The sequence below is a fragment of the Pseudopipra pipra genome, chromosome 4, assembly GCF_036250125.1.
Source record: "Pseudopipra pipra isolate bDixPip1 chromosome 4, bDixPip1.hap1, whole genome shotgun sequence".
Taxonomy (NCBI): domain Eukaryota; kingdom Metazoa; phylum Chordata; class Aves; order Passeriformes; family Pipridae; genus Pseudopipra; species Pseudopipra pipra.
In genome coordinates, this window is record NC_087552.1 from 67,339,517 (window position 1) to 67,366,561 (window position 27,045).

A 27,045-nucleotide genomic window follows, 5' to 3' on the forward strand; every position below is an offset into this window, starting at 1 on the left:
GTTTCACCTTGTCAAACAGCTTTCCCAAATAGATGGAACAGGTTCCACCTCTTCATCCAAGCGCCTGGACATTGCTGCATGTTTCACAAAGGGCTGCATGTTTCACATGTCATTTCTCTCAAAAATTCATTACAGAGTGGCACTAGCCACTCCCTATCCCTCTAGGTTTCTTCTGCATGAAGGAAATATAAAATTCTTGCTGGAATTTTGCTGATTCCCAAGCCCTCCACCCTTAAGCACTATTGGATGACAGTTGTCCCACAGTTGCATATCAAGATTTTCTGCCCCATAAAATTCAGACATGAATGGCTCACAGAAGATAAAAATCTACTGGGAAATATGGATTGTCTATGAGTGAAGGGCTATTGGACACAAAACATGTCTAACTAAATCCTGGAAAATTACATTCTCTGGTTTTAAGTCCTCTGTTGCTACATGGGCCCAAGATTCCTGTTTTATCCCAGGATTTGTTCCGCCATCTTCCCTCACATATGACATGTACAGTACTGCTTCCCTACAGTTAATCCCACAGACTTGATCAAGATTACTGCTCAGGTTCCTTGAATACCATTCCATCTAAGAAACAGTGTTGGACCCAGTCTCAGGAGAGGATCAGTCTCTGTGGTCAGTCCTAGGAGCAGAACTAGATCTTTACTAAAATTTGCTGCCCTGACCCAGCAGATCCAGCAGTTGGAACAAGAAGGAGAATTGCATCCCTTCTTAGCCTTAGCTCTGCCAATTCCCGCCAGTTACTGAAGCTGGTTTTTACAGTGCAGAATCCAGTAGAACTAGATTAAAACCAACATGCTCTTTTCCCATTGAGGATCTGACTTGTATTCTAAAATATCTTCAATTTTCCAGTTCCTAACACAAAAGCCATCAGGAAGGCCAGATATAGCCTAACGGGTTAGATTTTAAAGATATGTTGGACACTAATAATTTCTGCTGCTTTTGGTTAAGATCCTCAAGGCAATAATAACGGAAGCTTTAAAAATATGTCCCTTATTCATCATGGCTTTACGTCAGAAGTTTACTGCTCTAATCATTAACTAGCCTGCTGCATTATCTATGAAAATTGCTTGGTAATATTTATGAAATGTGACCTTTGTTAATTCAACATTACAAAGTGTTGGATTCATTCTGTTTGCAAGTGGAACAGATTTCCAAATCACTCTGCAATTAGTACAGTTTGATCTAACCAGCCTATCTCTGCATGGGGTAGCCTTCTACTGAAACAGCAGGATTGCTGTCAGAAATGGAATGTATTTTCCGTATGGCTGAAAGTATGGCTGTGACACCTGCTTGCACTACATCATCTTTGGCAAAGGTAATTGCTGAATGAATATTCTCAATAAGGGAAAACAGTAACCAGACTAAGAAAGATTTTTGTTATGAGAAGTACCTCAATTAACAAAAAAATATCCGTGACCAAAAATGATTGCTATGTTTAATATCGTCAGCAGAAACCAAGAGGAAACAGGACAATGTTAGGCTGAAATGGGCACAATTAGCCATTCCACAATGGATACAGGTAAAGGAATTGCAAGTGACAACAGGAAGATTCAGGAGACCGGGGGAGTCGAGATCCTTTGGTGTGAAATTCTCCAAATCACTCCCAAGGCCACCAATAGGAGGGGGTGGTAAGGTCCTTCCCCACCTAAAAAGTCCATCTTCCTGATCCACCTAATGCTACCACGGATTTCTGATTCTCACAGGACAACCTGTACAGCTTCAGCATATGTGGTGTTTTGGAGGAACCAAGTTTCACTGGAGCAACAAATGTGTTGGACAAGCGTCACGCAGTGAAGCCATGTGGCACCATTCAGCAGCAGATCACTAGCAATGTGCAGGGTCTGCCGCATTATTATCATATTTTTCCATTCCCAGAGCTCTGCATGGTCAGTGTCAGCACTCCCATTTTCAATATGGGATAACCAATGCTCACTTCAACTGGGACTGCCTCATGTGGCACACCACACTGGGAACAAACTGAGCATCTGTCAAACTAACCTGTCCCTGTGTTAGTCCCCTGAGTTTGTCCACTAGTGATGGACAAAATCAGAGCTTGGTTTGACAAGCCAAGTTAAGCTCTGATGAAATCTCTACGTAGACTCGTAAAAGACACCAGTCTGGCCCTGTGTTTGATTTTCCTCTAGCGTGACATCTGACTGTGCTTTCCTCTGCAGGAAACAAACATCCTCTTGGATAAAGCAGGGACTGGAAAGCCACAGAGACACCCACTCTCATGTTCTGCTCCCGATGTGGGAACAGAGAAGGAGGCTGAGGCAGAGTTGGAATGGGATGGGCAGCAGGTCCTCATCCAGGACAAGCTGGTGCAGCTGCCCTGCAGACAGCACAGCTCTAACAGGCCAAGGGTAGTTTGATGTGGAGGCAGCAGCACAGGCTGCAGAAAGCCCTGCCCATGCTCTGCTGCCAGTCAGTCCTCTGTGGTTCATGATTTGGTCCTAAAATTTGAAGCTGCCTGCAAGCCTGGGCAGCTGCCTGCAGTGCCTGATGAACCTCTCCTTTCCCTGTGTCCTTGACAATGTGCCGGAAAACAGAAGAGCTGCTAAGGAAACAAATGTGAGTTGTGCCTGTGAATTACCTGGGTTTCTTGGCATCTGGCTGAAAATTGTGGCACTCGTTCCCAGAACTCACCAGAATCAGGGAATTCTCCTTCCTCCACGTCACTCTGCTGTCTCCCAAGGGAAAGGAAAAAAATACAGACGTTTGAACAAGGAAATAGCAAGTGAGAATACAGAGACGTGTACAGGCTTTTATGATATGGGAACTGGGGAAAAAACAGGCTCCACAAGTACTGGTACCATGAGCTGCAGCATTACCTGCTAGTGGCAGTCAGGAGAGGGACCCTCTGACAGGCTGCATTCAGCACAGCCCACTTACCCTCCAGGTGCATTTATTTGGATGCCTATCCCATTTCCCAAAATTGTTACCTAACGTGGGAAAATTTGGAAGGGGTTAAATCACGTGCTGTGAACCAACTGTCAAGAAGGAGAAGATTTGAGAGTGAACATGTAAAACCAGGGAGAAGGGGAACAAGCAGCTGCTCTGATGGGATGAGCTCAGCCCCTCCAGGTGTCCCAGGAACACAAACATGTTCCCTGGCAGCCACGGTGAAGGCAACGGGACTGGCAGTGACTGCATCACTCAGAAGTGGGGCAGCAACAGCACAGGTATAGCTGCCCTCTGGCTTCTTGCTGGGGCTCCATCACATGCATTTATTGCAGTTGCATGTGCTCACAGTGGTGCAGAATGGGTGAAGTCCTGAGGGGATCTGGCTATCCCACAGCTCTGAGGCAGGCACAGATCCAGGGAAAGGGGGAGGCTGGGAGAGAAGAAATGGTCTGGCCAAAAACATGTCTAGAAATCCCCAGGGTCCTGCTGGAGAGCAGCGCTAGAGCCAGGTTCCTCCCCACTGAGCTGAGCAAGTTCCCCTCAGCAGCAATCAACGCAATGTTTTCTCTTCTCAGAATCAAGGATTGCTCCATCAGACAAAAGATTTTCCTCCTACTGGGTCCTTCCTCAAAGATGGGGCTCTATCTACCATCCACTGCTGTTCTCTTTCAGGAAACACATGTATGAGCGAGTGTGGTGTGAGAGCACCCTCACATCTTTGTAATGTCTATGGCATCCCAGCATCCACAGTGTGAAATCCCCATTCGGTTTCAGGTCTTCTGTTTGCCTTTTTTTCCAACCACTTCAGCATTTTTGAGCTTCTGAAAGTGTAGGAGTTTCTACTTTTTTGCATAACTAGGAAATTGAGAGCTGTGGTTTATCTACTTGTTTCCTGTGAAACAAAAAGGGCTGAGAGATTGGGGGAGTGTGTGGGGTGGGGTGGGGTGTTTAGATAAGGCTGCCTAGAGAGTACAAGGATGAGCATGCAGTGTCATGAGGAGAGATTTTTCCCTGGGTCCCACTGGCATAAAGAGAAGACTGCAACTACATTTGTCTGTGGAACTAGACTTCTTGGCTGTGGACTTGACTTCTGAGAAGTATCCCTCACTCCCAAAGGGATGTGCTGCCGCTTGCTGTCACTGTACCTCTCAGGCTGTGGTTCAATGGCCACGGCAGCCCTCCCCTCTTGCCAAGGGGCCCTGCAGTGCTGGCCAAGCACCCTCTTCTTCACCAATGTTAGTGACATTTTCTGCTGTGAAAATCCTTTCCCACATGGCAGTGTTTGCCACAGAAAAGTTCTGTTGACTAGGAGGTGTTTTGAACAACTTGACAAGGAAGGGGCATGGAGGGTGAGGGATGGTCCATCCATGAAGACAGGGGCAGCACTGATGGAGAGCTTGGTGCTCCCCATCAGGCTGCCCTTTCCCATCCAAGCCTCAGCCCTGAGATGGGCTGGGACTGCCAGGATGGGGAAATGGCTCAGGGAAAGCAGGAGGAAGGCATGCCATGATTCAGCAGCACTCCTTTTTGCAGTCAGCATTCCAGCTGCCAGAAGAAGGCAAAGTTTATGTTTGAAAATGTTTTCAGTTGAATATATCATAAAAAGTAATAACATATATTTCAAGATGTAAACAGTAGCTCTTTTCCTCTAGTAAGAAAAAAAAAGGCAATAAGGCAATTACAGCCTTTGTGTGTTGCTAGCTGTTTACTAACATGTAACATAACTCCAGGGATCAAAAGTGGGGGAAAGAAACTGGATTAAAGGAAATGTGGGCTTTTTTTAACTGAAAGTGTGCACCATAAAACCATTATGCTGAGAGGATGACTAATGTAACCAGTGTGTTTTGAAGCGTGTCATGAACACTTTTTATGCTTTCTGAACACACAAAGAGAAACCCCAGGAGAGAATTAATTTACAAATCTGATTAAGCATAGTGCCTAAGTGGCAAAAAGCATCATACAATAAATAGTAGACTCCACAGGTGAGCAAAGCTTTAAAAAAAATAAAACAAACATACTCTACAAAGAGCCCAGATGTGTGCATTTTGGATAGTTTAATGTGTTTGATTAGATGTCAGAGGTACAGACAATGAAAACAGAGGTCACGTGGAAGTAATAATACTGACCTCTTCTTCATTAAGCCATCATACTAGTGTAAAGCACGTCTGAATTTGGAAAGCAAAGGCAAGGCTGTAAACACAAGAATGAGTCCTAGGATAAGGATTTTCTGCTTGATGTCAAGGAAGATTTTAAGAGTATTGTTTGGCCAGTCATAGAGGAATAAGCAGGGGTGGACCAAGAACCTGCCACCTCCTGGGGTTTTTTTCTCCTCACCAGAGACAACCTGTTCCCCCATCACTGACCCACAGAGTAGGGCCAATCTACCCCAGCACCAAGTCTTTCCCCTTGGGTGCTAGACCTGTGCTGCTTCACACAAGGTCATAACAAGGTCCTGCTCCAGCCACTTTTGGCACCAGTCTTGGCTCCTTGAGTCTCAACAAAAGCTACCTTTTGTAGCTGTTTGTGTCAGCCTTTGTTCATTCACAGTTATTGGGTAGTTTATGATAATGTTTCAGAACTGAGCAGTACTACTGCTCAGCAATCAGGGGTTACCTCTCTTGAGGGACTTCCTGAGTTCACAGGACTTTGGATGCTAATTACAATACCTTGTAGCCATAGATCAGGGGCGCCTTCAAACTCCAGACATGTTTATTAGAAGTTAAAGCTTTAAGTCTAACCATTGCACTTCTGAATATTACACCTATCTTTTTATACAAAGGGAATATACTTTTACTAATCTTCTCACCCCCCTGGCATAACTGACAGCATATATAACACTTCAACAACCTTCATTATTTAATTCAAAAACAGAGAGGTGACAGAGTGACCTGGCATGACTTAGACTTTCCCATGTGAGTGAGTGGTGAAATGCCCTTTCCTAATACTGTCATGGCAGTTGTCTGATATAGGTCTACCTTTCACCATCCTTAGCACATCCAAATGGGAGGCAAAAGTGAAAGTCCATCCCTGTGTTACACTGGTCCCAGAGAACAGAAGAAGGACCATTTTGTGGTGAAAGCCCTGAACTGGACTTGAGGTATCCAAGTTACTACAAGTTACTACAGGTATCCCATTCCTCTAGTAAAGAGATCCAGGGATTTTTCTGGTTTTCTACTTCCCCTTTCATAGGGAAGATTTATTTGTAACTACTTTCTCCTACCTCTGTCTGTTTTCTCTGTGTTGACTGTCAGGTCTTCACATTAGAAAAAACTCTCTCACTGTGTGTAGGTCATCTAGACTAGTCTCCTGTAGATACCAAGAGACCAGCAACAATGAAGAAGAGCTGAAGAGTTGCCAGTGTCCTGAGAAGGTGGAAAAAGGAGAATCCATTAAGTAATGCCCTGAAACTTCTTTTCTGCGGGCTGGTAAAACACACATTCACTTACACAATGCAGGCACTGTCAGTGAGGCAGGAAGTTGTGTCCTTGGTATCAGGTCTCTGTGCTGTAACTGCAGGGAGTCCAACACCTTGGACGTGGCTCAGGCAGAGAATCTGTGTCACACGAAAGAGAGGAATGGAAACAGTGTGAAGCCATCGGCAACAAAGGAAGGCGAACAAAAACAGGACAGAAGGGATCAGAGACACAGAGCCAAGTACAAGGCAAAAAAACAAACCTGTGGAAAGCTGGTAGGAAAACAAATAAAGTAAGTTTAAATTCTCCATCCTGCCTCCCAGTTTCTTCCACCTCACTAGCTCCTTGTTACTGAAATTTTCTCCCAGTGCTAAAATCAACACAAAGGACATGGCATCCCACATGACACTTGCAGGGTAAAACATCTGCTTGAGGATGAATCATAGAATCACAGAATATCCTGAGTTGGAAGGGACCCACAAGGATCATCAAAGTCCAACTTCTGGCCCTGCCCAGGACACCCCCAAGAACCCCCATGTGCCCGAGAGTGTTGTCCAAACACTCCTTAAACTCTGTCAGGCTTGGTGCTATAACCACTTCCCTGGGGAGCTTGTTCCAGTGCCCAACCACCCTCTGGGTGAAGAACCTTTTCCTAGTATCTAACCCACCCTGACGCAATTTCAGGCCATTCCCTTGGGTCCTGTCACTGGTCACCACAGAGAAGAAATTAGTGCCTGCCTCTCCTCTTCCCCTCCCAAGGAAGTTGTAACTTCAGTGAGGTCTCCCCTCAGTCTCCTTTTCTCCAGGCTGAACAGACCAAGGACCTCAGCCACACCCCATACAGCTTCTCCTCAAGGCCCTTCTCCATCTTCGTTGCTCTCCTTTGCACTCTCTCTAATGGCTTAATATCTTTCTTATATTGCAGTGCCCCAGACTGCCTCAATGTTCACAGTGAGGCTGCCCAAGTGCAGAGCAGAGCGGGACAATCCCCTCCCTGGACTGGCTCGCGATGCTTTGCCTGATGCCCTCCAGGACAAGGTTGGCCCTCCTGGCTGCCAGGGCACTGCTGACTCATAGAAAGGTTTGCATTTTGCATACATCCCATTTAGCAGATACAGTGCTGTGTGGGTTACGTAAGGCTGGGTCATAACCCCCACATGCTACAGCATCTTAGATTCTGGTCCCCAAACAGACAGAGCAGTTTAAGTGGTATTTTATTGCACGCAAGATTGCTTTTGGCAAGTTGTCCCTTTTGGAGGCCATTCCTTTTTACATCCATGATGTCAAAGAAGTGTTTTGGGGTTGTTGAGCAAAGACCTTTCCTTTGCTGGGATTTAGTGCCTCAAGCAAAGCCCTGAACCCAACACTCATCTTGAAGGTTTAGCTGGGAAGAATTATAGGGAAGCTGCACATAGGATAATTGTTTGGCCAGACCTATGCATCCCACCTGTGAGCCCTAAAAAAAGTAATCACTAAATCAATCCTATCCACACAGCTATAGTAGGAGTCTGACAACAGTTAGATACTCATTAACATGATTGATTTCCCATTATCTAATTAATTACTGCAGATTTCACATTTTTATGTTACTTGCTTTGCCATTTGTCCAAGAACAGCAAATGGCCCATCACCACAAAGTGATGGCACTGAATTTGTACCTTGCATTTTTTCCCAAATTGGTGCAAAACTCCAATCAGGCACTGCCAAGAGTGGCCCAGGAGGTCCCTGGGTGCTCCATCCCCTGCCTGAGGCTGGAGCCAAGCCTCTTGCCAGCTTCTCATGCTGGAGGTGCCAAAGGTTCCCCAGGTAGCCTAGCCCAGTGCCTCGCTGTCCTCATCAACAGAACATTTTGCTGATATCTGACCTCCTTGTTGCAGCTTCTTCCTCTCTTGGATGCTGAAAGCTGATGATTTCCTGCTTGCACTAGCTTTTTTGTTGCATAAGGAAGGGAGCTTGTTACAGTCATCCCACCTGACACTTCACTGTTTCCTTATGTATACCACGAAAAGAGAGTTGGCCATTTTCCTTGCTTTAGGTGGAATAAGAGACTGCAAGACAGTGTGAAATCAAGGCCATAATTTTTTATTCTAAACCATACGTTACAGATACAGTTCCTACAGAGTGCTCATCTAACATTCAGTTTCATTCCTCCATAGGAGTAATTAGCTTGCAATGAGGAAAATCATTTAATTAGGCCCACAACTGATTAGAGCCTGGTGCATAGCCTATTGAAATAAAGGAGAAGACACAAATTGATTTCAACATGTTTTGGGTCAGACCCAATCTTCCAAAGCAAATAGAGAGATAAGACAGCATCTGCTGAGTATTCACCTGCCAAGTCTTTGTGCTGATCTCTAATTTTAGGTCCTACAGGCAATTGTCCAGGTTATTTACCACCTGGGATGTTTTGATCTTCTCTCAAATGTGTGTATTGATGTACGAGCTCTCTTATCTCTACCACGATAACACTGGCCCAACTATACCAGCAGTATGAGGCTCAAGATCAATACTGATTCCTCCATCATTCAGCTGAACAGCATTTTATTTACCTAATTACTAATATCTATTAAGGGCCTGGACTGGAAAATCTTGACTAAGCAGTCTAAAATGTGTGAGTTGGACATGCTATAGAAATGCAGAGTATTATCATCACTGCACAATATGGGATGTAACTACAATCTTCCCATCACAGATTCACTTGGTTCCCTTACAGCTTACACAAATAAGTGACAGAATCCTATGGCTGGCAGTAGATTTTCATCAGCCACATTAGGTATTATTTTTTCCCTACTGGGAATAGAACTCAGCAATTTGCTTACCTAATTACTGCAGGCCTATAAATATGTTACAGATATCTGTCCTCTGATAAAAACCTGTTCTCCCATATAGGTATGCAGACACTTGGCTCCTGGAGAATGGCTGTATGGAAAGACATCACGGGTCCACCTCTCATTTCCTTCTCATCTCAAAAGCTGATTCACCCAGATTACAACTCAGTAGATTTTGCATGTCCAAGCACCCAGGTGAGCAATTTCCATGCTTAAATTTGTAAATATAACTTATTCTTTCTTGGTTCCTCCTCCATAATAAATATTCTATAAACTAACAGCCTCTATCTATTATATTGGTCTCCATAGGACACATGAACTCATTCTTCCATATCCAGACGGATTTTCAGACAAAAGTGCAATACAAATTCATTGGAGCTTCTTCTTATAAACTCAGCAGACATGACTGACAGATACCCAGGATGCCGGTTCCTCGGGTAGAGAAAATGCTGGTTTTTACTTTACAGAATCACAGAATCAATTAGGTTGGAAAAGACCTCTGAGACCATTGAGTTCAACCAATGACCGAACACCACCATGTCAACCAGACCACAGCAGTAAGTGAATGCCATGTTCTAAGCATAGATGTCATTGAGACTTTGTTACTGACTCATTTTGTTCATAAAGCCCAATTGCCTCCCTCCTGAAGGGGACATTCTGTTTGCCAAAGGCAGGCTGGCTTCAGCTCCCTTTGCTAGCACATGTGCACAACCGTGCTCTGTTTCTCTCTCTGTCCTGGACTGCAGCAGGGTGCTAAGCATTAAGGCTGAATATTCTTTTACTGCTATATGATGGGCTTTTGTCAAAGTTACCTAACAAGAAGGCCACTCTAACAAAGTGTGTCTGAGCCATGATTTCTTCAAAGCCTCTTTGCATTGCACTAGTCTATATATTTTGTGGAAGCTTAATGCAACAGAAGTGTACACAAAGCCCCTTGTGGAAGCTTAATGCAATACAAGCATACACAAGGACCCTTTCTTACACCAAGGGAATGTAATAAGACCATGACATGCCTGAGATTCAGATCTGAAATCGTGTAACAAATCCTTACTCTGCAGTATATCTTAATGCCAAACATGCCAGACTGGGGACTGGGACACCCAGCCCTCCCCCCAGCCCTTCTCCTGCCTTTGCTGAGTGACGCTGGCCAATTCTTTCACCACTGCCTTGCTTCTTTTTTGTCTTTTAAAATGAAAGCAGTGACAACACTGCCTTCTGTGAAGTGCTTCCAGTGTGGCAGCCTCAGTGAGGGTTTTTAGGATGATGCTGTTCAAAATCGCCAGGCATGGTTTAGGCAGAGCAGGATGATGGGAATAAATCAGCGTCTCTCAAGCTTTTCAATCTATTCCTCACTTCAATCAGTTAAGAATAATTTCATGCCTGATCACAGAAATGGCTGCAGGGCCTGGCGGCAGGGTACTGCACGTCTCGCTGCTCGGGGAGTGCTGGCGGAGAGGGGCAATCGAGGTCCCTGCAGCCAAACTCTCAAGGACGCTAAGATACAAATGTTGTCTTTCATAATAACAGCAATTAACAAGAAATGAACGTTACAAGGGACTGGCATTCAGTTTGAAGTACCTTTTTTTTTTTTTTTAGATTTGACTTTTAAGCGTGTGTGTGTACTATAATGTTACATAAATCCTTGCTAAATCCCAAACAAAACCAGGAAAAATTCAATTGTTTTGGGAAAGCCAGTGACTCAAACAGTACAGCAAACAACTGGACAAGGCCAGGCAGCAATCTGGGCTAGTGAGCATCACGTAGAGAGCCCACCAACTCAAATGTGTGGGAGTCATTTGGGTCCATGGGACCCCACAGTATCCATAGTACTTGCTGCTGTGATCCTGGACCAAGCTACTCTCCAAGCTTATGCCTGGGTACAATTCAAGGGGTGTGACAGGTCAAGGACCAACCCAGGAAGCACATGGGGTGAGATTGCACAGACATGACCCCTCCACACCACACAGTCCCTCAACACTGCAGCAGCAACTCGTTAACCCTGATACCCCACATACCTTCATGTCACGTAACCTCAGCTTTAAGGTCTGAAAGCAGTTCCCTAATGGGCTGCCACACATCTTCAGGCACTTTGAACTTAAAAAACTTACCCCAAACTAAAAGCAAACCACACATAAAACAGAGTGATGACTAAAAGCCACATGTGCGCCAGTAGCACTCCAGAGGAAATACAGGGCCAAGCCCTGACTCCTGAGATCAGGGATGGAGAACGGTCTTTGATCTCGTTTTACTTGGCAGAGTGAATAGAATCAGTGTCTCCAATTGGGCTTGGGCACTGACAAAACTGTTACTTCTGAAACTTCTTTCTATTCAACTTTCAGGTGTTTTGGCTTCTGCACCTAGGAAACAGAGTTCATGATCTCAATCACAGGTAAGATGAGAAATTAAATGGGATTTGAGATGCTGAGTCAGGGAACTGAAATTTGTCAGTGGCAGCCCTGAGTGCAGATCCCCTCCTGTGTGGGAAGTCAACTAACTCTTTGCTGATTACTTAAACCTTGCAACACTCAAGGAAACAGGGGGATGGACTCCAAGGCACAGTGTAGGGGGTTATCTTTGAACATAGGGATAAGATGCAGTAGGGAATTTAAAAAGATAGAAGAAAGATACATTCAATAGCTGCAATGAGCCAAATATGAAAAGCAGCATAGGCCTAGTTATTCCTTTAAGGTCATAGGTGGGGAATAGTGAATGAAGTTGCTCGAATTATTGATTGTCAGCTTCAGACCTCTGCCCTCACCACAGCTCACGGCAGTGAGCTGTTCTGATGTCACTGATCTCACATGCTATGTCATGCCACAGGACGGATTTTGGAAAACAAAGGCACTGTAACATTTAAAATTGTAAATACTGCCACTCCAATCACCAAGTGCAGGCGGCAAAGAAACCGCAAACAGTTCAGGTTTTGGGGTGTGGCTGCTGGTGGCTGTCCCTTCTGCTTCTAAATATAAAGTTTTTCAAACTTCACCATGAAGTGACAGCTACCCCTTATCACTGAAGGCCAGCTGTTTCTTTAGCACTCAGCTGTTCCTGCTGCTTGCTCGTAGAAATGGAAAAAAGCTATTTAGAGACGCAAATCTGCAAAGCCTTTGAGCACATGTATCTTAGAGCCCATCCTTCAGATCTTAGAGTAATTCGGTTGATCTTCTTTCACACCCATTTTACACCTCTGCACCCACACTGACACCACCAAGGCTAGTCCTGGTTCCCTGGCACCAATAAAACCACATCCAGAACTATTCCTTCTAGGTATTTTAAAAGTTTTTATAGTGCCTCCTGAGACGGACTCAGTTGAGTTCACTCCCTGGGAGATGCACCTACAGGTCAATGTGTGTCACTGCTTGTTTGGAATAAGCCAGCCCGTACATTGTCCTTCCCAAATGCGTGTGGGTTTACTCTGGATTTCATCAGCAGGGGCTCTGTGTGTGTGTGTGTGTGGGGGGGGTTTACACAGATTCTTACAGTTCAAGCAGACTAAAACAGTTTATGACTCCTGGGGCCAAGAGCCACCATGAACAGAGATCAACTGGCTTTTGTGATTGCACTGGTCCCCATTTTGCAGTCCTGAGCACCACTGCATGACACATACTCATGCATAGTCCAGCTGGCTCCAGTGGCTCCTCTCTTCCCAAAGCAGCCTTTCTAAGCAGGGAAGGCTAGAAGGACAGGGCCCTGGAAAGTAACAATATCAATGTGAAATTGTGCTCGATGACCTTAAACCAACTATCTTCAAAATACTTCTGCCCACATTGAACAGCAGAGAGAGCAATCACATTGAGTCTGATGTTTTTTACCCCAGGAGCGGCTAGAGGTTCTGGGTTTGGGTCCCAGGGAGTGCAGTGGAGGCTGAGGTAGCTTCAGTCCAGCAGTCAGAGCTCTGAGGAGTGTTTGGTCATTGCTCATTGTCACCAATGGCCAGTGGGGTGCTCAGCACAGGCCATACACCCTCCTGAAGCATTGCCCTGTGCAGTGCTGTGCTTCTTTGGACTCCTGTGTGTTTCCAGAGGCAAACAGTGTGTGCTCATAGCGTGGTGGGGAAGAGCAGGAGAAGCTTCAGACCTTCAGAGCCTCAGTAAATCCACACCTGAATCCTGGGCTTTCATACAAGCATCTACCACTTTCACCAAGGTGCATTTATATACCCAGCACATTCATCTTCCTTTCTGGACGTGTGACTGATTCCACAGCGCATGTACAAACCAGTTTAAGATACATTTAGACACGTATACAAAGAAATATAGGTGTTCTGAAGATCTGAGGTCCTGCTGGATTGCTGTGGCTGCAGAAGAGAACAACAGTGCCTTATCTATACCTCTTTGCATCTTTTTCACTAAGTGCCCTATGTGCATGTGGTCAGGCAAAGGGAACTTTCTTTCCTGTGTGGACAATGCAGACCTATGCATATATGGTTTCATGCTGTTTCGTAACAGAAAGCAACGTCAAACCTACTTCCAGTTAACAGCAAAACTGCCATAAGTTTCAATGGGTTTACAGTAAAAACTGCACTGTCTCACCCATACGCAGCAGAATTTCAACAGTTCAAGCAGCAAGTGGAAAACGTTGCAGCAATTTCTTTTTTACCTTCGTAATCTGTGCACCAAATTCCCTTCCACCTTGTAATTCACGGAATCAGACTTTTTCCAAACAGATATAAAACTCTCTTAAATTACAATCACAGTGCTGCTTTCTTCACTGTCTTGTATTTTCTCTTATTCCTTGTGCCTGGACTAAATGGCAGTAAGATGTGATCTGTGTTTCAGCAATGTTCAAGAGCCGCATTACAGTTGTGCATCTGAGGCAACAAGATACAGATTTAATACAAAATCAGGTGTAATGTATATGTGGCTTTACCTCAATGCTCCAAAACCAGTAAAGCATAATCCTTGTTTTGATCTGAACTGCTATTATCCTCTTAAAGGGAAACTGGCTGACATCTTTTGCCAAGGAATAAACACACAGGACAAATATTCTGCATCTCTCCTATATGCTGAATAACTCTTACCCAAACAGCTCTATAAAAACCTACGGGACCACTTGTGTGCCTAAGTGCTATCCCGCAGGAGGGCTGATTACAGGCTTCGGCACTTCTGGCCTGAAGATGTACCAACGTGTGATCACAGCACAGCTTAAAATACGCCTATTTTAAAACTACTTGCTCGTGTTAAAACCAGCCAGTTTCAGGCAGCAGCTGTGCAGGAGCCATCTGAGATAAGGATGCAGAGCTAGCAGCGCGAATAGGGTGGTGTGGACAGGAAAGGTGCCGGGCTCCTTCCTGCTTAGCCTGCGCGCCAGGAGCCGGGCTATTCTGGTAGATGGATTCTGTGTACCCAGATCACGACAGGCAGCTCCATGTGCTGGCAAGGGGCTGGAAAGCCGGCAGCAACTCTGCCCGCATTTCTGAGAGCTTCCCATTGCTCCTTTTATTCCAGCAGGCCGGACTATTGCGTAGAGTTCAGCAATTCCTCTAAAACCTCCGTGCGCGTTTTTGCAGCACCGCTTGTCTTCTTCTCCCGCCCGCGCACTGTGAGGGGGGTCACGGGTGCTCGTGCCGGACGCGTTTTTACAGCATCTCTGCGCATCCCATTTGAATCGTCTTTTCCGTTCCGACTTATTTTTTGCCGTACTCTCCACTACGGACTCCGCCACCCCCGTCCCGGTCCCTCTTTCCCCCTTTCCCTCCCGTTTCCCGATCCGCGCCCACCCTGCCGCGTCCCCTCACGGCTCCGCGCGAGGGGAGGAGCGGAACCTCATCCGGGCCCCGCCCCTCCGCCTGCCTCTTCCTCACGGCAACGCCACGCCCCCTCCCGCCCATTGGCTGCCCCCGCCCCGCTCCCCGCCCCCCCCGCCGCGCGGCACGCGCCTCCCGCCCCATTGGCCCCTTCCCCGCCCTTCATTTGCATGACGGCCCAGCCACCAATGGGCGGCCGCTGCCTGCTTAACATGCAAGGAGGCGGCCAATCAACGGGCGCGGGGGCCGGGCCACCACGTGCTGTTGCTAAGCTTCGGCTTCTAAATTGTTACTACACGGGCGGCCAATGGGCGCGGGCGGTGGGGATCTGTCAACATCCCCGGCCCCGCCGGGGGGGGCGCTCTGCCCGCCGATTGGCCCGGCCGCCGCCCCGCGTCCCGCCCCCGCGCCCGTCCGCGGCTCCCGATTGGCCAGGCGGGCTGCCCGTCGGCCGTGTGTCAAATGTAGGTTGAGCGAGGTGCCTTAAAACCGGGGGCTCGGGAGTCCCCGCGCGTGAACTCGGCGCGGGGGGCTCGGGACGGGCAGCCATGGAATTGAACTCCCTGTTAATCCTCCTGGAAGCGGCCGAGTACCTGGAGCGGAGAGACCGAGGTACAGGGCGCAGGCGGGCAGTCGGTCAGGCACCCGCAGGCGCTCCCCGCCGCTCTCGGCCTTTGTTGTGCGGCGGCCGGGCCGGGGCAGCGGCCCCGCGCCCGCACCTGCCCGGGGGGGACCCGGGCTGCGCCGGCGGCACCGCGCTGGGGGAGCACCGCTGCTCGGAGCCTGGCTTGTTTTTTATATATATATATATATATATAATTCTCCAAACAAACCAGAGGCGGGTGTTCTGTGCCGCCCTGGATGGGGACGGTGCGTGTGCAGCGCTCAGGATCCCTCTCGCTGCTCCGTGTGTGGCAGTCGGTGATTGTATGGCAGCTCCCCTCCCCCAGCGCAGCGTGACAAGGGTTTGCATGATCCGCCTCGTTTTTAGTGTGCACTCCAATAATCCTCCTAATTTCGGCACTTCGGTGGTGGTTTTTTGGTTTGGTTTGGTTTTTTTTCCCCCTTTTGGTTTACTGAGTTATGTTTTTTTTTGTGTGTGTCTCGCTTCTTTGAGAGATGCCAGAATAAAATGCAAACAAATCAACCGGAAAAAATTCTGTTCTTTACCCTAGCGTTCCTGCAAAGGAGGAAAAAATTGCATGGAAAAAATATATTGCCACTAATGCTGACTTTGTCCCTAGAAGCAGAACATGGCTATGCATCAGTGTTACCCTTCGATAGTGACTATTCCAGAAAGAAAACAAAGGCAGGCACCATGGCCAGAAAATCCCAGAATAACAGGTAATAGACGCACCGCTTTTTCAGAATGAATCGGCAGCTTTTCCAACGTGTCTATCTTATGTGCAGTGCATACATTTATGAAAAATAATAACTAATCCAGTGTCTCAGTTTTCCCCATCCCGGTAGTCGCCATTTTTCCCCTGGATGGGCTTGGCTCTGTTTTGATCTCTCATATAAACACTGCCACGCGTACACCATCTCCTTAGTACTCACTGCACTTCTGAGCCATCCGCCCTCATCGCTCCTTCTGCTCCGCGCTCACCGACAGCGGCTTTCGCTGCAGACCCAAACACCATCATCGCCACCCAGATTTCTCTTTGCATGGCACTAATTTCCACCCCCCCCCCGCCCCCCGGCATTTATTTATAAACCACAGGCAGCGATCCGGCCGCCTCCCCCCCCCTCGCAGCCCGAGCAGATGCAGCCTCCGGTTGCGGCGGCGCTGGGCTGCGGGCGGGGGAGCGGCGTGTGCGGGGCGGGGGGGGCACCCACCGCAAACTCCAACTTATCCCGCCGGCCCGAGGTGAGGAGATGCCGGGGCGAACCTGACCTCGCCGTGCGTTCTGCCGCACCGCCGGGTCGCCAGCCCCTCCCGCCCGCCCGCCGCATGCGGATCTGCCTCAGCGCACGGCTCGGTCGCTCCTCGTGCCGGCGATGGCCCGCCCGCCGCTCCGCCGCCACCGCGGCGGGTCTGTTGTTCCCCCGCAGCCGCCGCTACCTGCGCTGCGATGGCAGGGGCCGAGCGCTGCTGTGCGCAGGCTCTGCAGCTTTGTTTGCTGCTTGGGCAGCGGCTGTGTACGTGCAGGAGACTTCCCTGTCTTGCAGGGACACTGCCGGCCCCTGCCTAGAGCGAACCCAGCCCCGTGCTCTGCCTGCTCTGCTTTGCTCTTCCAGGGCTGCTCCGGAGAGGACCGAGGACCGTGCCCAGCTTGGGCCTGCTTCGTCCCGGAGCAGCGATGCTCTGCCCCAGCGCAGGCTCCGCTCTGCATGGTCATGCTGAATGGTGGCTCCTGTAGAATAGCCTAAAATGAACTTGGCTTGCACGTGACTTGTTTTCCAAAGGAGCAGAGAGTCTCGTCAGGCCCGCTCGGCTCTTGCTGCTCCGGTGGGCATCCTGCACAGCGGCGGGGCAGCCGGGCCGAGTGGTGCTGGGGAGGTGCTGGGCAGATGGCCAGGAGCTGCTCGTGGGGCACTGGAGGTGCAAACCGAAATCAAAAGCTGACGAGCTCCCTCCTCGAGAAAAACACGAGCTGGTGAGCGCCCTGTTCGTGCCTGCCGTGGCCGAGCAGTGTGTCTTGAAGATGAACTGAGGGGGAGCAAATTGTTCCCCCATGCCCCTGCTCTGAGAAAGGCAACCATTTTGGGGGGTATTGATTGCAGTACTCCTACTTTTTTCAGTTTTAGTTGAATTCTTTGTCTCATCTTGGAGCACAGAGAAGACGTCAGTGCATTTTGAAAAAGAAAGTCATCAGGAGTGGGAGGCGTGTCTTGTGTCCTGAGACACTTCGCTCCTGGAGATTTTTAATTATTTTCTTATAAAGTATGCTTGCTGCCTTTAAAAAAAATTTAAAACAGGTTTCATAGGATTTCTAACTGTAAACTGCTCCTCGATTTGTACAGATTTCTTGTCAGTTTCTTGCATTCAGGAATTCTGTGTTACTTACAGAGCTATTATTCCATCATTTTCCATTCTTAGGGCTCTTGTCATCCACTGTAAAATAGTTATTTGTCTGAACTGTAAGCTGCTTTCAGGAGTTTTTAGGAGAGGATTTGTAATCTATCAAATACAGCAGAATTAAAAGATTTTTGGTTACAGATTTGCTGGTGTTATTAAAGCTGAGGCAGACACATCTACTTGCAGTTACCCTCCTGCTTTTTTTTCTACCTGCAGACTTATGTTTATTTACCTGTTCAGAGTTTTGCTCTGATTCTCACTCTGTAGCAGTGGCAACCTTCAGAAATGCCATCCCGCAGTGTGCAGCAGGATGTTTACTTACACTTTCTTCTAGCTGCAGTGGTTAGATGAGGAATGGGTCGTCTGTGTAACAGGACAGGAGGATGCTCGTCGAGGAATTGTTTCCAGTGTGGTCACCGCTGGGACAGTGGTTGCCCTGGTTCAGCACGGGCACTGGCATGGGAAGCAGGGGCACATTGCTTTAATGCAGCTCACTGTTTCTTCAGGGACAGGGTGGCAGCAGCAGGGCCCTGTGGGCACCTCTCCATTGTCCTTATGGGCTCTGTGCCTGTGTCCAGCAATCGCTGCTCACATTTGCCTGAGTGCTTAGATTTATGGGGGAGAAATTACCCTTACATTTGAACATGCAGTTGAAAATCCATGAGGTGCACCAGCATCACTGTTTTATTTTTACTTGGAGCATAGAGGCTATAGGGGCCAAGCCCCAGACTAGAGTCTGAATTTTTTATAAGGCAGTTAATTCTTCCTAAGCAATTCAAAGACTAACAGAGAGAGACAACCGCCCAAAGTTCCTAGGATCTGGAGTGGTCGTGGATGATGTGAACCACTGGGCAAAGCGTTTGTCCGTATTGTTCCACCTTAACCATTTTGCAGAAGTGCTGGGTTCGGAGCATCAGAGGCAGGCAGGTATGACTGCATACATGCCTGAAATACATGCCTTATTATTGCATTATTTTTCTGGATATAAAAATATATACTTAAGGTCGGAGGAGTAGGAAAGGAGCAGATAACCACACATTTCAAATCTACAGGGGCATTGTTGTTTTCATCATCTGTTTTTGTATCCTGCTGCTTGCAGCATCTGATCAGATTAAAAAGTGAGATACACATATATATGTGTGTATATTTTTTTCATGCTTTATGAGCTTTACATATATAAAAGCATGAAAAACATCTTCCTTATTCTTGGAAAATGAGAAAAGAGGGAAGGAGGAGGAGAATTGTCAGATGTGAGGAAGCCTGGTGTGCTGTACCCTTCCTCTTTGTTCTGTATTTTCTTTATATTTCAAAACATGTTGCCTGCCTGTGGGGAGAAAAATGTACCCCATGTAGCACAGGTGTGCTGGGCAGCCCCCGTGGGCAGGGGGACATGGATGGATTCCAGCTGCCCTGTTGTTCAGCAGGGGCACTGATCGACACCTCCTTCCTCTGCTGAGGAGGGGGTGATGTTCATATAAGGAATCATATCCTGAGAGCTCCGTCCCCTGTCGATGGCTGGCAAGGCCCAGACCCACAGGAGAAGGGGGAGAAAGGCTGCCTGTCCTTTGAACGGGATGCTCGGCTCTGGGCTAAAAGCTTGCTGGCCTCTTGACTGCGACTAAGTGAGAAGTAATTTTGACAGGTCCGGATTCATGCAGGGGAAAACACCTGCAGAATTACATTTAGTTAACCAAAATCTATAAGCCTTCTGTTCTCTGTAGGAATTTAACATTTTTGCTTTGTCCACCGCTAGCTTTAAATGAAAATTGAAAGCAGGTGTTAGCAGTTTGTTAATAAACAATATTCTCGGGGGTTATTGGTAGCAATCAGACACAATTTTTAGCCATTTCTTTTTCATTTGTATGTTAAAATAGTTGATGTTATGTGTTTTCTTCTCAGCTTCCTGTGATGTGCCCTTTCCCATGTCACACAAACCAAACTGCTTTGTTTTCTCTCTGGCTTGCCATTCGTACTGTGTCCTCAGCTGAGATTCAGACTTGTTTCCCCCCAGTAATTTTGACCAAAATCCTCTGGCAAATGAAACTGGATTCTTATGTTGTGAAGAGGACAGGAGATTAGAGAAAGCCACAATATTATTTTTTTGCAGGGAGGTAAACCTAGGTCACATCTTCTTGTTACAATAATACTTACCAGGTACTTGACTACTGTATAATAAATGTCTCCTCTTCACAGAGCAGTAGCTGTATGTGGCTCCTAAAGCAGTGCCATGCAGTTTAATAATTCTTCTTAAGGTGTAGTTGGAATTGAAAAGAGGCATAAAACAAACAGCTGGATTTAGTGAATAACAAATATTCTAAAGTCAAGCTTGCTGTTTGTTCCAAGGAAACGGATAGGTTACACGTGTGCGATGTGCCGAGGAGGAATGCGACACAAATCTGAAATTTGGTGACGTTTGCTCACAAGGCAGGGCAGTCTGTCAGAGAAACACACAAGCCTGCAGAAAATTGGGCTGCTTCTGCCCTGGCTGTAATGACACTCACCAGGTGTGGGGTACCTTGAGCTGCATGTGGGTGTGAGGTGCATATCTGCCCATGCACAACGGAGCTCAGGCAGCTGCTTTGCCGTGAAAGGGTCAGAAATAAGGTAAAATGAAAACTAAAATCTTAGTGTTAGATGCCAGTCTACTGAGGTCACGGTTAAATTTACTTGCAGAGAAAGGAGCTGGATGTCGGTGGTGCAGTGTGTTTGGCCTGTTAATTTAGGAGCTGGTTTACTGAGGGAGAGAGAGCAAAATAAATGCCAGCTAATAAATATATCTTCTTTATCAATTAATATTTTTGTTCATATGTCATATAAATAGACTTGTACTTTGTGTTGTGTTTTGGCGAAGGGTTATATGTAGAAAAAGATGAAAGCTGCATTTGGTGTTTCAAATAAAAACACAGCTTCATGTCCGAATTCCTCTGTTGCTGTTGGCTCATGGCGAGGGTGAACCTGTGGCCCGCGAAACAAGCCCCTTGCTCTCTGCAGATGTTATTATGTGCCCATACAGAGCAGCTTAGGGATCGCAGCCTGATTTTTATTTTATTTTTCCTTCTTTTTTTTTTTCTTTTTTTTTTTTGTGGGAGGCCAAGAATAAAACACTGCAAAGCAGACTGTGCAGGCACAGCTCCTCTGATTTTTTTTGCCTGGATTTCTGAATTCGATAGATCCTTCTGGGTTTGCTTTCCTAAAGCTGGCAGCACAGGGACAGCAACTGATGTCACCGCGCATGGTTTTAAAACTGAGGCATTTTAGTCCCAATGAAACATCTCACCAGCAGGCCTCTCGCCCCTGAGGAACTGCAGTAGGTCTGCAATGTTTGGGAGCTGCACTGCTCCTGCAATTGAGGAAAACAAATCGCCACCGTATTAGAAGCACGTTCGGACCTGGCCACTGCAAACATGTGGCAGCACAAACTTGAATGCGATACTGGAGACAGAACTCTGCATCGAGGCTGTGCCGGTATGCCTGGTTCCCAGATCCCTGCTGAATCTGCAGAACCGGTTAAATTTTGCTATGAGGAGAATGCAAAATTAATTTTTAGTGGATTCATTCCGTACAGGCTCGCTCTTTTGACAGGCTGTGAGCAACGTGTCCAGTTTGAAACAAATGGAAAAAACCCAAAACCAAGGAGCAGTGAATACTAGGCAGGTCACGTGCTTATGTTCAGGTTTATCTGGTACTTTTCAGGTGCATCCCACAGCAGGTCATAGGTATAGACGGGGAATTTCCTGGAAGCGCATCTGGATCCTTCCAATGAAAAGCTGCATAGCAGTTGCATTCACAGAGGACTGCAGGTGTAAGCCTCGTGCTTTTACACACCTGCTCTTTTGGGAGTGGGAACTGGATGTAGACACTTAACGTGTAGCACCTTGTAAAACTTCTTGCTCTGTTTGTTCTTACTTTTTTGGCCTGGACAAAAGGTGAAGTGCAGGCAGGGTAGTTTGCACATGGCTGTGTGACCTTAGGTGGAGTTACATCCTCTGCACATGGGTTGTATAACACCCTGGCAGCCCTGCCTGTACTAGAAAGCCCTGGCACGGCTGAGGTGCTTGCCACTGTTTTAAGCACTTCGTTAACTAGCCTGCTTTGCTCCCTATAGTGCTTTAAAATGTGTTGGCAACTGGTAGTGTATTGGTGACTCACGGTCTAGACCTTAACACTGGGCAATAAACTTCAGCAGTTCACTGCTTTTGTCAGGAGCTGTGCTGGTTTCCCACTGACAAGATGCCCTATCTGGTGGGGTAAATAGATGGAGGAGTAGAGAAGGTGTATTAATACTGAAAACTTAAATAGACTTAAGGCTGCACATCGTGCATAGAGTGAAATCTTAACCTATTATGCATGTGAGCAGTTCCTGCTGGCTCACCTATAAACTGGCAGAAAGTGGACTTGGAGGGGGCCGTCACCTTTTCTGTTTTAGTCTCACCATCTGAATTAGCACCTGTCTGAATTACTTAGGTGAGTCTGCTGAATCAACGGAATTCTCAAATGCAGTACCTTGAATTGTTGTTTGGGGAAAGGATGGTGGAGGGGGATGGCTCTGGGGATGTGCTGTTGGAAGTGGCAAAGCATCTTGCAGGCCAACATCTGCATTTACTTGGCTCCTCTTTGTTGTTTCAAATCTTTTGACAGTTTCTTCACAAAGAAAATTTAACTGCTATTTCATAGCCAGTGAACTGCTCAGCATTTGCTAAAGGAATATTAGAGATGTCTCAGGTCAATGGTGTAGTTTAGGCAGCAACGTTCCTGATCTGTGATTTTGCTGATGATTTTTTTTATTGGCTTTTTCCCTTTTTTTTATCTGAGTCTTTTATTGTCACCTTTTCATCACTTCTACTCCCAACTCTGCCAAGTGAACCTAAGCTAAACAGCAGAAATCTTTCTTCTCTTGCAGCCTTTTTTTAAGGGCTCCACAGACCATTTTTGTGAAAAACACAGTTGTACATCTGTCTCTTTTATGTAAATACACATATAGATATATCTTCTTAGTTGTGGGCTACATCTTATCTTTTACTGAAGCAATAAAAGACTCCATTTTGAAACAGGGTATGGTGGCTACTGAGTTGTGTGCAGACCAGTTCTTATGTTTTTTTTCCCCTCACTTCAGGTTGTATGAACAGCAGAAGGAGATGGATATTCTTGCAATGTATGGTACTGTAGACAGTGAAGGAGATAAAAAACAATATTTAGAGAGAGGTTCACCTCTTCTGTAAATAAACCCAACAACAAAAAAACCCCCATCATGCTTGTGATAGGGCATTTAACTTGTGTAGGTGGAGCAACTCTCAGGTAAATGTCAGGACTCTCGGTTTTGGTTCCTGCATAGGGCCTGATGGTTGAGGCATTAGTCAGCCCCCCCCACCTCCTGAAATGTGTGGCTGGTGCCCACGTTTGCACACTGCAGGCTTTTATGTCCCAAAGAGCTCTGCAAAGAGGCACACACCCACCACTGCTCTGTTTGGTAGCTGGCACAACCACAGCCGTGCCCCTCCAGAGCTGGTCTGGCAGGACAGACCCCAGGAGAACACAGGGATCAATCACCCTTTGTCGACCAGAGGTGCCCTGTGGGTGTGCTGCATGCAGGATTTCCAGCTGCTCATTGCATCCTCTCTTAACCCAGCAAAACACTCAGTGCAGGCTAAATTTCTTGGCCGGTGGTTCCTGTGCTGTCCCTGTGCGTGCTCACCGGACCTGCCGTGAGCTCTGCTGCAGCAGACAGCTCGGAATGGGCCAGTTCCAGTGATTGTGTTCATCTTCGTGTCTAATTGCCAGAAATGTCAAGGATTTCATGCTATAGGGATGAATCCAGACCTCTCTTCCAGAGTTCCCTGCAAACAGTGTCTTTGTGCCTTTGACAGGCCCACTGGGTGTGTTTGGGGACAATGGTACCCTCCTGAACTTCTGTTTCCCATGTATGTTCATAAACATTGGTGGATTGGCAGTAGTGTTTGTCAATTTTTGTAAACATCGGGGTGGAGGAAAAGTTTGATCTCTTTCTCTGTAGACATGTAGTAGAAAATAAAAAACAATTTCCCCTTATTGTAGTCAAATGGCAAAGGCAGTAAAACGCGGCAAACCAAGCCCACCCTGCCCTGTTTATGTAGCACTGAATATGTGTAAAACACTTTCAGTGTTGCTGCATTGGTCAGCAGCACTTAGGAATACGCACATTACTTGATTATGGCTCACTTGATGCAACAAGTTTAAAAAAAATCACGTAGAGAATTCCTAGGCTTTTCAGAAAAAGACAGCAGGTAGTGAGTGACGTAATTGATGTCTTGGTACCAACACTGAGATGCTTTTTTGTGAGAGTGGATTAGCATCAGTGCTGAGCCTTGTAAGCATTTCAGTTTTACCTGCAGAGGGGCAGTTCACTGAAGTGCTTGCAGGATCAGGAGCTGCACTGGCTTGCGGGTTTGTTCACTGGGTGTTCGTTTGCCTGAGCTTCGCTTTCTTTTTCCCCCCTCTATGGATGGAGTGATGCTTTGTCATCAGTAACACCCAGGTAGAGCCGCAGCATCCAGCTGCACATGTGTGTGAAGGGAGAGGCAGGACAGCTCTCCACCAGGCAGCGTTTCTGCAGGAAGGCTTTCTCCCCTTGGGATGTCGTTGCTTGCTGGAGGGACTGTGCACCTACCCCTCCAAAAAAGCCAAGAAACTGTGCACTCACCCTTCCTTGAAGCCCCCTCGGTCAGCTGCAGGCTGGGGCTGCAGCATGCTGGAGCAGAGCTGCTCTGACATCATCTGCCTGCCCTAAAAGCTGCCACCGCCTCTGGATCTTTTGATCCTTACGTGCTGGGCATGCATTCGGTGGGACAAAACTGAAAAGTCTGGAAAATTGCTTGTTTTGAAATGGTGACAATAACTTCATTTTAGGGATGTTTTTAATCTGAGCTGTATAAATAAATAAAATTAATATTTTCAGCTGAATCAGTAAAAAAAAAATCCTTCAAGAATTTAGGGCTGCCTTCTAATGGCAAAAAAACTGAGGCATTGGTTGGGGAAAAAAAATCTCCAATCCTAGTAGATTGGAAGAGGATAGTATACTGCTGTGGTCAGTAGAGACAGTGATATTTTTGGTTTCTTTTTCTGTTTGTAGACTTAGAAGAATTAAGAGGATTCCTCTTTTTTTGCCATTAAGATGTCAACAACAACAACAGCAGTGATTAGCTGCTGATTTTTCTTTCTGCTGCTCTGTGGGCTTGAAAGCTGGCTTTTTGGGTGCTTTTTGCTCTTACCTGCTACCGTTTAGATCTTCTAACTCTTTCTGCCTCCTCATAATTTTTCTTTACAGATAAAAATCTTGTGGGCTGTTTTTATTGCTAACTTGCTCATTTTTTTATGTTCCTTTCTGTCTCTGAGTGTATTGAACACTAAAAAATGCAAATTTATTGTAATTCTTCCCCAAACCCACGGTTTACTCATGGAAATTAAGTTGATACCTTGAAGTATCTAAGGGATGTAAAAGTGAACCAATTTAATAGCAAAGCTGTTTCATAATCCATATAAATGCATATTTTAGAGAGCTCTTTTGTGACTTATGCAGATGTAGGCTTTTAAATATTCTAAAACTTGGTTTATTTATCCTTTTCTCTAATATTTCTTTTCTCTTTTTAATAGGTCATCACACAACGAACTAGAAAAACATAGGTAAGTCTTGAAAAAAAAACTAAAAGATGTATGGTTGACATTCAGGTTACCATGTTTTTTGAAGGATATTTTGCTGAAATTGTTTTGATTCAGCACTGAGTAGGTTATTAAGTTGTTTTGGATTCTTTTATCAACTAAAATCTGATAGGTATAGTATTATTTGGCTTTTTTTTTCCTGTTTGGTGTGCTCTTCTTGAAACACCCCTGATAATTAGCTTTGGACTGATTATTGCTGTAACTGGATAACCGAATTGTTACTAACAAAGAATCTGATTGCAGCAACTGTTTGCTAGAGGTGTTAAATGCTATAAGTACAAAGTATTTTGTGACTAAGGTGAATGATTTTCGGGAACAATGTGTCACACAGGGTTATTCTATGTTTGTTTTTTTTTTTAAAGTATGCCTAAAGTGCAGTTAATTTTCATCTTGCATGTAAGTACCTACAGATATGTTTTTCCCCTCCGTCTGCTTCCTTGCTGGTGCGTGTGCTGTCCGGAGAGCTGTGTGTGATAGAAATGGGCACCTCCTGAGCTGCAGCCCTGGTCTGGTGTATCCAGCGCTGGGAAAATCTGGACTTACCCAGGACAGACATTAGACCCTGCAGACCTGAGATGTATAGAACTCAGGTTTTGGAGGCAGTGTTCCCTGTCCATTGTATCATGTCAGAGTTTGTTTGCAGATGGGCCTTTGAGCTGTTTGAAGTCTCTGGGGTGCACACAGAGAGCTCTGAGAGCAAACAGTGCCTGTCTTGGCTCTGCCTTTTGGTTCCCTCACTGCAGGATTGCTGCCTTTCACTTACCGTTCAGGCAGCAGGGTAAACTCTCCTTCGGGTAGTTTTCTGTTCATTTTGTGTAGCTTGTGGTCTTTCGGGTTTCGTGCATCCAGAGAAAGCAAGGGTGGTGTGTGTGAATATGATTTAAACTATTTGCATGCATCTAAATACGTGAAACGTGGTTGATGGCACAACAAGATTGGACTCGTGGGGGTTTTTTGTGTCTTGTTCTGTGGCTGCAGTTATGTAGCAGCTAGACCATCACTTCCCTTGCATGCTTACATGCTTTCCTGTAGTTTAATTGTAATATGAGTAAACCGTAGCTCTGCCTAATAGCCACGTGGTCATCCTAGAGATGAGAGGAACTGGAGAAGGCTCAAGCTCACAAACACAGGCCTCAGCTGTAGAATGCAGTGCAGTGGCTAAGGCAGTGACATCAACTGGCAGAAGTTCTGCTGATAGAGTCTTCAGGAAAATAGCTGCATGTAAAATTCTGTCCTTTGGTCTCACTTCTTTAAAATAATAATAAAAAAATCATCGACCCCAACTGTGATTCTTTCTCGCTCTCATTTTTTTCCATCCTCATTTTAGATACTCTGTTCCATTTCTTCCTTCCCCCCTGCTCCATTATTACTGACTTGTTGTCATCTAAACTCCATATTCTCTTTTTTTTTCTTCAGTCATTTTTATAACCC

General features: G+C 46.3%; 1 protein-coding gene and 1 long non-coding RNA gene across 6 annotated transcripts in view; one reads left to right on the forward strand and one right to left on the reverse strand.

Moving 5' to 3' along the window:
- Window positions 1-5,069: 5,069 nt before the first annotated feature.
- On the reverse strand, window positions 5,070-17,739 carry LOC135413537 (uncharacterized). Of its 2 annotated transcripts, none has more exons than XR_010430274.1 (3): window positions 16,461-17,739; window positions 6,363-6,469; window positions 5,070-6,278 (listed from the first exon to the last, which is right to left on the reverse strand). It is a non-coding gene; the product is annotated as an uncharacterized LOC135413537 (long non-coding RNA). The 2 variants fall into 2 exon arrangements; XR_010430273.1 differs by lacking the exon at window positions 16,461-17,739 and adding an exon at window positions 12,765-14,964.
- Window positions 15,196-27,045, forward strand: part of MXD4 (MAX dimerization protein 4) — a 41,259-nt gene continuing 29,409 nt past the window's right edge. Inside the window, exons 1-3 of one of the 4 annotated variants that reach the window (XM_064653407.1) lie at window positions 15,196-15,367; window positions 16,151-16,247; window positions 25,549-25,578. In XM_064653407.1, coding sequence (XP_064509477.1) covers window positions 15,211-15,367; window positions 16,151-16,247; window positions 25,549-25,578 — 284 coding nt within the window. In that variant the 5' untranslated portion in view covers window positions 15,196-15,210. The other 3 variants (XM_064653408.1, XM_064653410.1, XM_064653409.1) reach the window with 3 other exon arrangements.